Below are 13,946 nucleotides of genomic sequence, written 5' to 3'. Positions count from 1 at the left end.
CAACAGACCCCAGTGTGTGATGCTCCCCTCCCTGTGTCCATGTGTGTCAGTTTGCTGAGAATGATGGTTTCCAGGTTCGTCCATGTCCCTACAAAGGACACAAACTCATCATTTTTGATGACTGCATAATATTACATGGTGTATATGTACCACATTTTCCCTGTCCAGTCTATCATTGACGGGCATTTGGGTTGGTTCCAGGTCTTTGCTATTGTAAACAGTGCTGCAATGAACGTTCATGTGCATGTGTCCTTATAGTAGAACGATTTATAATCCTTTGGATATATACCCAGTAATGGGATTGCTGGGTCTAATGGAATTTATATTTCGAGGTCCTTAAGGAATCGCCACACTGTCTTCCACAATGGTTGAACTAATTTACACTCCCACCAACAGTGAATATGATTTTTTAAATCATCATCAATAGTTGCATTGATCATACTTGCATTGAACTTTAAATATTCCCCAGAGAAAGGAGGCGGCTTTAAATGGGACACGGAGGGGGAGACACCTGAGGAACAGGGGGAAGGGCAGGATAGTGGGTGTCCTGGAAACCTCAGTAAGAGGGTGATGCAAAAGGAAGAGGGAGGTCATAGGGTCCCTTCTACAGAGCTATGCGGTAAGAGGGGGACCGAAATCTGCTCCCTGAATTTGGTGCCTGGGAAATCCCCGGAGACTTTAGGGAGAACAGTTGTAGCAGACAAGGGGCCAGGAGGACACTAGGCAAAAGGTGGATCGGACAGACGTGCCAGGGAGGTGGGCGCTCTGATGGAGGCTCAAAAGGAAGGGGTGTCTTGTCTTGTGTTTGATGTGGGGGCAGTGGAGGATGTGCTGGGGACTTAGCAGCAGAGCCCTCATGGTCCAGCTACGGGGTTGACGGAGCAAGTCACTGAAGGGCACCATTGGATGGGGTCTCCTGTGGGACTGCAGCGTTAAGGCACTGTTTCCCACTCCAGGAAAACAGATGGCCAGGCTGGCCTCAGTCATGAAGGAGGCGGATCCCAGTGCATTTCCTCTGCCCGCAACCTTCCCCATCCCTTGTCCAGCACTCTTGCTTCGCCTCCAGGTTGTGTCTGGGCTTTCCATTACTTGTGAAATTTTTCTCTCTTTTTTCTTGTATCATTATGTCATGCAACACATTGTACATGTTCTGAGTCCACGCATTCGTAAACTGTGCCTGGGATATTTTGTCAGGCTACAGATTAAATGTTCTTTTCTTTCTTTCTTTCTTTCTTTTTTTTTGAGATGAAGTTTCGGTCTTGACTTCCAAGCTAGAGTGTAATGGTGTGATCTCGGCTCACTGCAACCTCTGCCTCTTCGTTTCAAGTAATTCTCCTGCTTCCTCCTCCTGAGTACGTGGGATTGCAGATACCTGTCACCATGCCCAGCTAATTTTTGCATTTTTAGTAGAGACAGGGTTTCTACTAAAGTAGAAAGAGTTCAAGACCAGCCTGATCTTGAATCTTGAACAACAGAATGTTCACATTTTTTTTTCCTTTAGGGCTTTACCATGTTGGCCAGGCTGGTCTTGAACTCCTGACCTCAGGTGATCTGCCCACCTCAGCCTCCCAAACTGCTGGGATTACAGGCATGAGCCATTGTGCACAGCCAACATATTACATATTCTAACTGAAGTGCTGACTGAAGGTTCCCCTGTGAATATTAATTAAATATATTGTGGACCCGTAAGATTGTATCACTTTGCGAAGGTAGGGGACTTTGTAGCTTGAAGCATCAGTGTTGTAACTATAGATAAAATGGAGCCATCTGGCCTGAAACTACGAATGACTCATGACTTAGAACTGGAATGTCGTATTTAATGAAAAGATATTTTTCATTAAATTATGAAATATAATATTAATATGTATCATGTTTTAACTGAGCTTTAAAATATTAAATATGTACCTGACTGGAATCAGAGCAAGTGGCGAAGTTGATTTTGAAATCTCCATTGCATGTTTTTCATGGGAATTTGTAGCTCATTTAAAAAACGTCAAGGAGTTCATGAAATTGGTTAAGCAAATTTGCTAATTATTATCTTAATAGCTTCAGTGTTTTTTTCCTGTGATGGATCTTTCCAGCAACCTGTTTTAGTTTACTCTTCAGAAAAATGCTAAACTTTTAAAGTTATTGCTAATAATATTATTTTTAGTTTTGTGATTTGAAACATCGAATGTTCACATTTTTTTTCCTTTGGGGATTAAGGATTTTATGATAACCGTACTAAGAAGTGAGGGTTAATATGTCTTTGTGTGCATGTGTGTTAGCCTGTGAATGCCATGAGAAAGGCTCCCATTCTTCCATGTGCCATCCTGAGACGGGGCTCTGTGACTGCAAACCAAACGTGACTGGACAGCAGTGTGACCAGTGCTTGGTAAGAGTCATGTGACTAATTGACGCCTTAGCCTTGGTACAGAGGCAATTGAATCTATGACTCAGAAGGAGCTAAGTACCCAAGTGTATTAGTCTGTTCTCACACTGCTATAAAGATGCCACCTAACACTGGGCAATTTATCAACAAAGGAGGTTTAATTGACTCACAGTTTCGCATGGCTGGGGAGGCCTCAGGAAACTTACAATCATGGTGGAAGGAGAAGCAGGCACCTTCTTTACAAGGCAGCAGGAGAGAGTGAGAGCATGTGAAGGAGGAACTGTCGACACTTATAAAACCATCAGCTCTCATGAAAATTCACTATCACGAGAACAGCATGGGGGAGCTGCCCCTATGATCGAATCACCTCTCTCCTTCAACACACAGGGATTCCAATTCCATTTGAGATTTGGGTGGGGACACAGAGCCAAACCATTTCACAAAGCATGGCTGGCAAATGCCGTGCCTATCTAGAGAGTGGACATTCACTGTAAAGGGAGGGGGAGCGTGTCATGAATACTTTATGATTCTTATGAAATATCCTGTGTGTGTTCTGGAACATTCTAATATGGGAGTCATTTATTAAAACATATGTTGGTTTCCATGTTCTCCCCCTCTGGTGAAACAGCGTGGCTACTATGGACTGGACTCAGGCCATGGCTGCCAGCCCTGCAACTGCAGCACGGCAGGCTCCATGTCAGATGACTGCACGGATGAAGGCCAATGTCACTGCATCCCAGGTGTGGCAGGGAAAAGGTGTGACAGGTGTGCCCGTGGCTTCTACACATACCAGGATGGTAGTTGTACACGTAAGCCTTGATTTCCTTGTTTGACACTTGACGGGCATTCCCGGACCTTTCCTTGGGCCCTCCCTCTGCTTCCAGCTAACTTTGGTTAAGTGCCTTTCCTTTTTCTGTTCTTTCCCTGGAGGATTTCATACCCTTTTTCTGGTTTCCGATCCCTATCAGGGTACAAGCCTAAGTTTTGGTTATGACTCTGTTGCCTACTAATTGTGGGAGCTTAGATTCATTACTTACCTTTGCTTGGCCTTAGTTTCCTCCTCTGTAAAATGGGGATGCTAATGAGAATCTGCATTGAGAAGTGAGTGTAAGTGCTGTATATAAAGTCCTCAGCACGACGTTTGGCATGCAGTAAGGGCTTAGTAAATGTTGGCTCCCCCTGTGCTCACCTAGCAGCGTCTTCACCCTTTTCTCTATTTCCCTCGTTCTGTCCCCATTTCCCCTCTTCCCCCAGCATCTCCTGACATGGAGGGCTGGCCATCTCCATGAGACAAGAGGGGTCTTGGGAATTGTGAGGCATCTTTTAGGAGCAAGAAGGTTGGCTTGGACTCTTAATAAAACGGAAGTAGCAGCATCAGCTCTTAGCCCACCCAGATGTGTAACACAGCATTCATTTTTATTTCAGCCTGTGACTGTCCACATACTCAGAACACCTGTGACCCAGAAACTGGAGCGTGTGTATGTCCCCCTCACACACAGGGTGCGAAGTGTGAAGAATGTGAGGATGGGCACTGGGGCTACGACCTGGAGGTGGGGTGCCAGGTGAGCTCTGTCATCCATACTCTTGCTTAATTGAGCATTGCTTTGCTTTAGCAAGTTGTAGGCCTTTCCTTCTGTGTATTTTCTGGACTTTACCCTGTTGAATAGCTTTGTAATTTTTTTTATTAAAAAACTCAAATGTGGGCCAGGAATAGTGGCTCACACCTGTAATCACTGTACTTTGGGAGGCTGAGGCAGGAGGATCATTTGAATCCAGGAATTCAAGACCAGCCTGGGCTACAAAGCAAGACCCTGCCTTTGCAAAAAATAATGATAAAAAATTTTAGCCTGATGTGGTGGCATATGCCTGTGGTCCCAGCTACTTGGAAGCCTGAGGCAGGAGGATTAATTGAGCCTGGGGATTCAAGGCTGTAGTGAACTGTGATTGCACCACTTCACTTCAGCCTGAACAACAGAGAAAGACCCTACCTTAAAAAACAAAAACAAATCACCTCAGTGCAGATGGTAGGAATCAAAGTGGAAGACATGACACCCTTAAAACACCTTATTCTAGGTTTTCTTTAAGAACCTAGTTGTTACATCGATAGTTAGAAAATCCAAAAAATATTTGAGCACTCTTTAAATATATTGTGCAATGTATACTATCTTCCAAGAGAAACTAATAAATCACTTTACTGGGGGTTTATGTTCAACCTATGGGGCCCCCAGTATTCTATGTAGCCTTCTTCAGTTAAATTTGGGTATAGTTTGTGTTTTGAAAAGAATAGGAAATTACTTTTTTTGAGACAGAGTCTTGCAATGTCACCCAGGCTGGAGTGCAGTGGTGCCATCAAAGCTCACTGTATCCTCAACCTCTTGGGCTCAAGCAATCCTCCCGCTTCAGCCCTGCAAGTGGCTGGGACTACAGACACGTGCCATCCTTCCCAGCTAATTTTTTCATTATTTGTAGAGATGGGATCTAACTGTGTTGTCCAGGCTGGTCTCAAACTCCTGGGCTCAAGTGATCTTCCCACCTCTGCGTCCCAAAGTGCTGGGATTAGACATGAGCCACTATGCCTGGCCTGATTTCTACAGTAATTTTGTTAGTCTGTTTTGACCTAGTAGATTTAATTTCAGTCCACAATTTTGGCCCCATGCGTGTGTGCCACTAAGGTGCATAAATTTTCAGCAACACAATGCCTATCTCCTGTTGGCACTTGGCAAAGTGAATCCATGAAGCAATAGCATGAGGTAGATGGTTCATTTGTGGAACTTCCCACATGTAATGTTTTCCTGTAATTCGAATATGTGCAGATTTAGAAGCATCAAATCTGCCTTTTTATTGAGTTGCTTTCCCGCCTCTCAGGCCTGCAATTGCAGTCTCGTGGGATCGACCCATCATCAGTGCGACGTGCTCACCGGCCATTGCCAGTGCAAGTCGAAATTTGGTGGCCGGGCCTGCGATCAGTGCTCCTTAGGTTACAGAGGCTTTCCTGACTGTGTTCCCTGTGACTGTGACCTGAGGGGGACGTTGGGGGACACCTGCGACCTGGAGCAGGGTCTCTGCAGCTGTGTGCAGGAAACTGGGGCCTGCACTTGCAAGGTATTTGCCTTCCATCCTCCTCTTTCTTCCTCTCTCTGGCTCCTCATCGTGACTCTTGGGCTTTGACTATTTACCCAATCAGCCAGGTTTGAGATGCTTCTCCGAGTGAGTTCACACTCCCTTCCGCAGCTGAGCATAAGTCTCTTATGCTCCTCTAAAGTGATGGATGATTTTTGAAATTGAATTTTTACTGTTAAAAGCGTCAGATGATGGAACCGATTTGAGAACTGCCCTGAGTTTTTGATCATATATCCCAGAGGCTGAGTGGCTGCATTTCTTGAGTATGCAGGTGAGGCAGGTACCTTAGGGCTTTGGGATTTGTGATGTGATCTCTGTGAGGTTATCGGGCTCTCGTGTCTGCTGGCCACACTGAAGGAAATCAGGGTTTGTTTTCCTGAGAGGCAGGATTTCAGCATCATTATAAGTTTTGTGTATTTCTGTTACTTTTCCCAATGTGCTTTGCTATTAGGAGTCAGAGCTGCTTCCTCTGGTCCTTTTTCCTATGGGTGGTGAGATGGAAGCCCCCTGGCTTGATGATGTTAATGACTTGATGGGTGACTGGAGATAAAAAGGAAAACTCATGTAGATATCATGTCCTGGGAGTAATGGAAGCCTCAGTCTCCCTATTTTCTACCACAATTTTTTTTTTTTTTTTTTTTTTGACACAGAGTCTCACTCTGTCACCCAAGCTGCAGTGCAATGGCATGATCTCAGCTCACTGCCACCTCTGCCTCCCGGGTTCAAGCGATTCTCCTTCCTCAGCCTCCTGAGTAGCTGGGACTACAGATGTGCACTATCATGTCCAGCTGATTTTTTTGTATTTTTAGTAGAGAAGGAGTTTCACCATGTTGGTCAGGCTGATCTCAAACTCCTGACCTCGGGTGATCTACCTACCTCAGACTCCCAAAGTGTCAGGATTACAGGCATGAGCCATGGCACTCAGCCTCTGCCACATCTTATAATAACAGTTATAATGAGAGACAATAGAGCTCCAGACCCTGTCTTAATAATCACCAGGGCCGGGCGTGGTGGCTCATGCCTGCAATCCTGGCACTTTGGGAGGCCGAGGCAGGCAGATCACCTGAGGTCAGGAGATCGAGACCATCTTGGCCAACATGGTGAAACCCTGTCTCTACTAAAAATACAAAAATTAGCTGAGTATGGTGGCAAGTGCTTGTAGTCCTTTGGGAGGCTGAGGCAGGAGCATTGCTTGAACCTAGGAGGTGGAGATTGCAGTCAGCCAAGATCGTGCCACTGCACTCCAGCCTGGTGATCGGGTGAGACTTTGTCTCAAAAAGCAAAATAATAATAATAATAACAATAATAACAATAATAATCACCTAGCCGGTGGCTTGCATGCCCAGGGATCATCAGAATCACCTGGCGACTCGCGGCAGCTTCCAGAGCTGCCTTGGGGCGTTCTCATCAGGGAAGCTACTTTCCAAAAGCTTCCAAGATGATTCTGATAATCCCCTGTGTTTGAGAATCACTGATTGGGTCTTTGAGAAAATTGACACTCAGAGAGCTCAGGGCCTGCCTGGGGGAAACTGATGCTTGTGCATCTATAATTATTTTTTAAATTATGTTTGTGTTTTATTTTGTTTCTGTTTGTTCAGAAATCACATTTCTTTTCCAGACAAAAACAAATCCTTTACTTGTTCCCTTTAGGAGAATGTCTTTGGCCCTCAGTGCAGCAAGTGTCAAGAGGGCACCTTCGCTCTCCGTGCAGACAACCCCCTGGGGTGCTCCCCCTGCTTCTGCTCCGGGCTGTCCCACCTCTGCTCAGAGCTGGAGGGCTACGTGAGGACCCCAGTAAGTCACACACAGCCGAAATGTCCTGCTTCTAACCCCACTCCCCTTGGGCGGTGGTTGAGGGCGGAAGACACTGTCAAGTGTTCACATTAAATTTTGCTTTTATGGCATCAGAAATTCTAGGAAGCTAATTTGGGTGAGAGCATGAATCAGAGCTCGGCTTCTGCTGGCCAAGGAAGTAAATGGAGCTTGGATGAAAGGCTCTCCGTGTTGTTCCTTAGCTAATCTATGAAAAGCTTTCATTGGAGAGAAGATAAAAACCGCAAAATCTCAGTCGTCTTCTGCATGTCATTGAGCATTTCCCCAGAGGAGCAACAGTTTGGGCTTACACGCAATAGTTTAAAGCACTTTCTGTTCATTTTCATCCAGGTGTTTAGTTTAAAGGAAAAGTCTTCACTGTTTCTGTTTTAATAGTGAAGCTGTTTCATCTGTGAAACAATGGTGGAATCTAAAGAACGAAACTGGAGTGGGAAGTTCATGTGTTGAAGTGCACGTTCTCTCCCTTTCATGGCTTAGGTAACGCTGAGCTCTGATCAGCCTCTTCTGCGTGTGGTTTCTCAGAGTAACTTGAGGGGCACAACCGAGGGGGTGTACTACCAGGCCCCCGACTTCCTGCTGGATGCCACCACAGTGCGGCAGCGCGTCCATGCAGAGCCGTTTTACTGGCGGCTGCCGCAGCAGTTCCAGAGTGACCAGGTGAGGTCTGCGCTTCTTGGGAGATACGGAAATCATTTAAAATCACCGTAGTCTGGGCGGGCCTGTCATTTAAAGAAGTGGTTATTAGTTTCCTCTTTTAATTGGGCTCAGAGAAGTTTAATGCTTATAAAAGTCTCAAATATATGGTTCCTTAAAATTTTTCATTAATTTTAAAAGATTTTTAAAAATTTACGTTATATTAATTTGGTTCTTCCTAAAGCAGTCAGTCAAAAAACATATACAGTCATGTGTCACCTAACAATGGAGATACATTCTGGGGGAATGTGTCATTAGGTGCGAACGTTATAGTATTATAATCTCATGAGACCACGGGTGTATATGTGGTTTGTCATTGGCTGAAATGTCTTTACGTGGTTTGGGACTGTACTGTATTTACTAATATTCTCTCCGTACAAACCTAGGCGCTATGGCCTGGGGGCGCTTTCAAGGAATCATCACTCATTTTGGGGGGAGAAACTACCGTAAAAGAGTCATGAAAGGGATCAGTTGGATTTTTTGTTTATATAAACACTGGAGTCTGTGTATGAATTCCCCCTGATCTTTACAATTTGCAAATAGGCATCCAGTTCTCCTTGAGATATAGAAATTTTTAATTTAAAGGAGCCTGAAAGTAAATTCCATCACTACCACATTGATTTGTTATTTTGGAGCTTACTTTTGCTCGTATTCTCAAAAAGAACTATGTAACTTAGGTCAACTTAATAATCCATAATTAAATGGAATTAGAAGGAAGAAAATTCCAGACAACATGTTTCACCCATGTGATATATTTTTAAGATATAAGATTTGTCTCATATGGTGGCAGCCTTGCAATAAACGTTTTTGAACCAAAGCTTTGTCAGAGAAGTAAACAACACTTTATTATTTGCTAGCTCATGGCCTACGGTGGCAAACTGAAGTACAGCGTGGCCTTCTATTCTTTGGACGGCATTGGCACCTCCAATTTTGAGCCTCAAGTTCTCATCAAAGGTGGTCGGACCAGAAAACAAGTCATTTACATGGATGCGCCAGCCCCAGAGAATGGAGTGAGACAGGAACAGGAAGTAGCAATGAGAGAGGTGATAATGGGATCTTTTCATATGAGTTTCTTAAAGGTATCAACTTTGCTATGGATGTAGTGAAAGCTAAAAGCCATTAATAAGAGAATGAGGAGCCAGGCGTGGTAGCTCACACCTGTAATCCCAGCACTTTTGGAGGCCAAGGTGGGCGGATCACCTGAGGTCAGGAGTTGGAGACCAGCCTGGGGAACGTAGTGAAACCCCATCTCTACTAAAAATAGAAAAATTAGCCGGGCATGGTGGTGCATGTCTGTAGTCCCAGCTACTTGTGAGGCTGAGGTGGGATAATCGCTTGAACCTGGGAGACAGAGGTTGCAGTGAGCCAATATTGCGCTACTGCACTCCAGCCTGGGCAACAGAGCGAAACTGTCTCAAAAAAAAAAAAAAAAAAAAAGAGAGAGAGAGAGAGAGAGACTGAGCAAGAAGACCCTGGGATCAAAATTCAGTGGGATCAGCAGGATTTCCAAAAACAATTCAAATGTCAAATTCTCAAGAAATATATGTTAGGCTTATGTCAATTTAGTGGGCACTGCATCTTAAATTCTTTATCTTGGTATACTATTTTCAACCTGCATAGAGATAGTGGTACAGAAGGCTTTGGACTTGCTCAGATTTGGGAAGTGTCTGTTATTCTTCCAGCAGATCTTTACGAGATATTCGCTGTGTGGCTGGCACTGCCACATGGTAATGCGTATCTGTTGATAAACGGGACTGACACTGTGCCGGCCCATGGAGGTTTCAGGAGGTCGTCAATTACACTCAGCGGCATGCACAGAACAGGGCTTATTTCTGGAGAAATTTATAAAAGAATTTATTCTTAATAAGTTTTATGCCTGTCAGAATTTGGCCTCTGTGCTTAATTGAATGTGTTTCTCATTCTACAGAATTATTGGAAATATTTTAACTCTGTTTCTGAAGAACCTGTCACTCGAGAGGATTTTATGTCTGTCCTTAGCAATATTGAGTACATCCTCATCAAGGCATCGTATGGTCAAGGTTTACAGCAAAGCAGGTACTTGGAGCCTATAGAATTTTGACTGTTGTTTTCATATTCGAAAGCAAACTGAAAGATGTTGACTCACTCCACTTCCATTACCTGCGATTTTTATTAACACGTGTAGTTCAGTTCCCTACCAAAATGTTGTTAAATATTAATATCATTTTGGAATATGTGAGTTATAACTTAAATTATCCACCTCCTGTGCTAATGCAGATATAAAATATAAGAACATCATGGTGGAATCTTGGCTGAAGATAAAATGCAAAAAAAAAAACAAAAAACCCCAAACAATTGCTATTTTCTGCCTGTGAAAACTGAAAGCACATGTCTTCATAACGATATATAAAGAATGCTGTCACCTACTCATCCAATACTTTAGCCCATAAAGAAAGCCATTGAGCCTTGGCCTAATCGGCATTTCGAGAGTTCTTTTATGTGTACTTCTGTGTCGTTATTTTTAAATACTAAAATGGCCAAAATGTGTCCTGACAGTACTAATGTGCTTTACACATTTCACTTACAATCACAAGTGGGAGCTCCTCTGAACAGGGAGCAAAGCTCTGGTTTCTTATATATGCAAATGTTAGGTCACGTGCTATGTTTCGAGAAAGTTTTTCAAATGTTAACATTCTCTCTCTTCTTAACATAATGGCTGCACAGAATCTCAGACATTTCAATGGAGATTGCCAGAAAGGCTGAAAGGCTGCATCCAGAAGACGAGGTTGCATCTCTTTTAGAGAATTGTGTCTGTCCTCCTGGCACTGCAGGATTCTCATGTCAGGTAGGAAGATTCTCGTCAAAATCTGTCCCCTGGGTTTGAGTTGAATTGTGCTTGTTACAGCAACTCCAAGAGACAAACAGAACTTATGTGTATCTACTGTATCATTTTTTCTTTTTTTGAATTAAAAAAGAAATTAATTTTGGTAAAATGTACATAACAAAATCTGCCATCTTAACCATTCTTCAGTGTACAGTGTAGTCATGTTAAGTGTAGTCACATTGCTGTGTAGCTGTCACCATTGTCATCCTCAGAACGTTTTCTTTTTTTGAGATGGAGCCTTGCTCTGTTGCCCAGGCTGGAGTGCAGTGGCACAACCTTGGCTCACTGCAACCTCCACCTCCCGGGTCCCAGTTCAAGCAATTCTCCTTCCTCAGCCTCCCAAGTAGCTGGGACTACAGGCATGAGCCACCATGCCCAGCTAATTTTTGTATTTTTTAGTAGAGATAGGGTTTCACCATGTTGGCCAGTCTGGTCTTGAACTTCTGACCTCGTGATCTGCCCGCCTTGGCCTCCCAAAGTGCTGGGATTACAGGCGTGAGCCACTGCACTCGGCCTATCCTCAGAACTTTTTTTTTTTTTTTTTTTTTTTTGTCTTTTTGTTTTTTTCCTTTTTGTGGAGAACGGGGTCTCGCTATATTGCCCAGGCAGGTCTTGAACTCCTGGGCTTAAGCTATCCTCCCGCCTCTGCCTCCCTAAGAGCTGGGATTACAGGCGTGAGCCACAGCGCCCGGCATATCCTCAGAACTTTTTATCCCAAACGCAAACTCTGCACTCATTAAACACTAGCTCCCCAGTTCCTCTCTCCCCAGGCCCCAACAACCACCATGCTCCTTTTCGTCTCTATGTATTTGACCACTCTGGGACCCACTTATAAATGGAGTAATACATGGCGCATGCCTGTAATCTCAGCTACTCGGAGGCTGAGGCAGGAGAATCGCTTGAACCTGGGAGGCGGAAGCTGCAGTGAGCCAAGATCGAACCATTGTACTACAGCCTGGGCAACAGAGTGAGACTTTGTCTCAAAAATAAATAAATAAATAAATAAAATAAGTGGAGTAATACAGAATTTGTCTTTTTGTGAATGGCTTGTTTCACTTAGCATTAGGTCCTCAAGGCTCATCCATGTTGTAGTATGCGTCAGAATTTCCCTCTGTTTTAAGCCTGAGTCATATTCCATTGTACATACATGCTACATTTTGCTTTTTCATTTATCTGACAATGAATAAACTTGGGTGGCTTCCCCATCTTGGCTATTGTGAATAAAATAATGCTGCTATGAACATAGGGGTTCAAATATCTCTTTGAGATTCTGCTTTCAGATCTTTTGGGTGTGTACCCAAAAGTGGACTTGGAGAATCATATGGTACTTGAATTTTCCGTCTTTGGAGAGATGGAAATGATATAACTGCTGGTTTTTAGTGTACCGTTTTGCATTCTCATCGGCAGTATACAGGGTTCCAGTTTCTCACCAATACTTGTCAGTTTTTGTTTTTTTGATAGTTGATATTCTAACAGGTGTGAGGTGGTATCACCTTGCGTTTTCGATTTGTATTTCTCTAATGATAGAGATGTTGAACTTCTTCTCATATACCTGTTGGTCATTTGTGTGTGTCTCCTTTGGGGAAATGTCTATTCAATTCCTTGACTCACTTTTTAATCAGACTTTTTTCCCCTCCCTTTTGCATCCCTGCAGGACTGTGCCCCTGGGTACCACAGAGGGAAGCTCCCAGCGTGGGGTGGCAGGGGACCGCGCCCTCTGATTGCTCCTTGTGTGCCTTGCAGTTGCAACAACCATAGTAACACTTGTGACCCCAACACCGGGAAGTGTCTGGTATGCTGGTTTGTGGGGGTGCATGCCTGAGCTTAGAATTCAAGTGGACTCTGAGTGTCAGATTTCTGGTCTAAGTCACAGCTGTGCCTTGGTTTAGTGAGAGGTTAAATTTAGCTGAATATAAAATATAAACATATTTCCTTGTTGAAGGCATAGCTTAGTAGTTCTGATCTTATCAGTGGAAATTCTTTTTATAAATTTTACTTTCTTGATGAATATATTTATGGGCATCAATTTGGGAATTACAGTCATGCACCAAATAAGGACGTTTCCTTCAGGTCCTCAACAGATTGCATATAGGACGGTGGTCCTATAAGGCTATCATATTGTATTTTCACTGTACCTTTTCTATGTTAGATAGAGTTCGATGCACAAATATTTACTGCTGTGTTGCACCTGCCTGCAGTATTCAGTACAGTAACATGCTGGACAGGTTTGTGGCTCTACCACATGGCCTCGGTATGTAGTCGGCTGTGCCATCTGGGTTTGTGTCAGTTGCACTCACTGATGTTCACACAGTGACGAAATCAGCTAGGGATGCATTTCTCAGAAAGGATCCGCATCTTTAAGTGATGCATGACTGTAGTTGCATGCCTTGTTTTTAATTGCAGTACTGGTGGCCATACTCAAAATAGATGAGAATTGTGTATGATAAAGTTTGGGGCTCACATGGGAATTTTAAAATAAGTTAATGCTGGTGTTGAAAACATATTTCTCTGTGAAAAGTATTGCCTTCTCCTTGCATTAAAAAAAAAAATGCATATTCTTGGCTGGGTGCGGTGGCTCACACCTATAATCCCAGCACTTTGGGAGTCTAAGGTAGGCAGATTGCTTGCAGTCAGGAGTTCGAGACCAGTTTGGCCAACATGACGAAACCCTGTCTCTAATAAAGATACAAAAACATAGCTGGGCATGGTGGCAGGTGCCTGTAAACCCAACTACTTGGGAGGCTGAGGCAGGGAGAATCACTTGAACCCGGGAGGCAGAGGTTGCAGTGAGCTGAGATCTCACCAGTGCAATTCAGCCTGGGCAACAGAGCGAGACTCCATCTCAAAAAAAAAAAAAAAAAAAAGGCATATTTTCTAGGGGATGATAACAAGCACATTATTCATATGTTAGTGTGTGTTTGTTTCTCAACCACCTTCTCCTAGACCAAGATTGGTCTCAGGGACACATGGAGAGCTCTGACCACTGTAAATGACTAAGCGACCCAGACAGAAGCCTTGCAGCCCTGAGGCAGGACAGACTGCTGTGTCCATGATTTTGCTTAAGCC

General features: G+C 43.8%; 1 protein-coding gene across 1 annotated transcript in view; it reads left to right on the top strand.

The window, feature by feature from the left end:
* The window catches only part of LAMA1 (laminin subunit alpha 1), a 173,416-nt gene that overhangs the window by 94,936 nt on the left and 64,534 nt on the right, over nt 1-13,946 (top strand). The window contains exons 20-29 of the mRNA XM_032293344.1: nt 2,268-2,374; nt 3,000-3,180; nt 3,797-3,933; nt 5,237-5,473; nt 7,142-7,285; nt 7,802-7,981; nt 8,875-9,060; nt 9,945-10,072; nt 10,721-10,841; nt 12,535-12,672. Of these exons, the coding sequence (XP_032149235.1) occupies nt 2,268-2,374; nt 3,000-3,180; nt 3,797-3,933; nt 5,237-5,473; nt 7,142-7,285; nt 7,802-7,981; nt 8,875-9,060; nt 9,945-10,072; nt 10,721-10,841; nt 12,535-12,672 (1,559 nt within the window). The remainder of the gene's footprint in view (nt 1-2,267; nt 2,375-2,999; nt 3,181-3,796; nt 3,934-5,236; nt 5,474-7,141; nt 7,286-7,801; nt 7,982-8,874; nt 9,061-9,944; nt 10,073-10,720; nt 10,842-12,534; nt 12,673-13,946) is intronic.

Source organism: Sapajus apella, unplaced genomic scaffold (assembly GCF_009761245.1).
Source record: "Sapajus apella isolate SASKATOON/1434 unplaced genomic scaffold, GSC_monkey_1.0 scaffold29, whole genome shotgun sequence".
NCBI lineage: Eukaryota > Metazoa > Chordata > Mammalia > Primates > Cebidae > Sapajus > Sapajus apella.
This window is presented reverse-complemented; position numbering and strand designations above follow the sequence as displayed.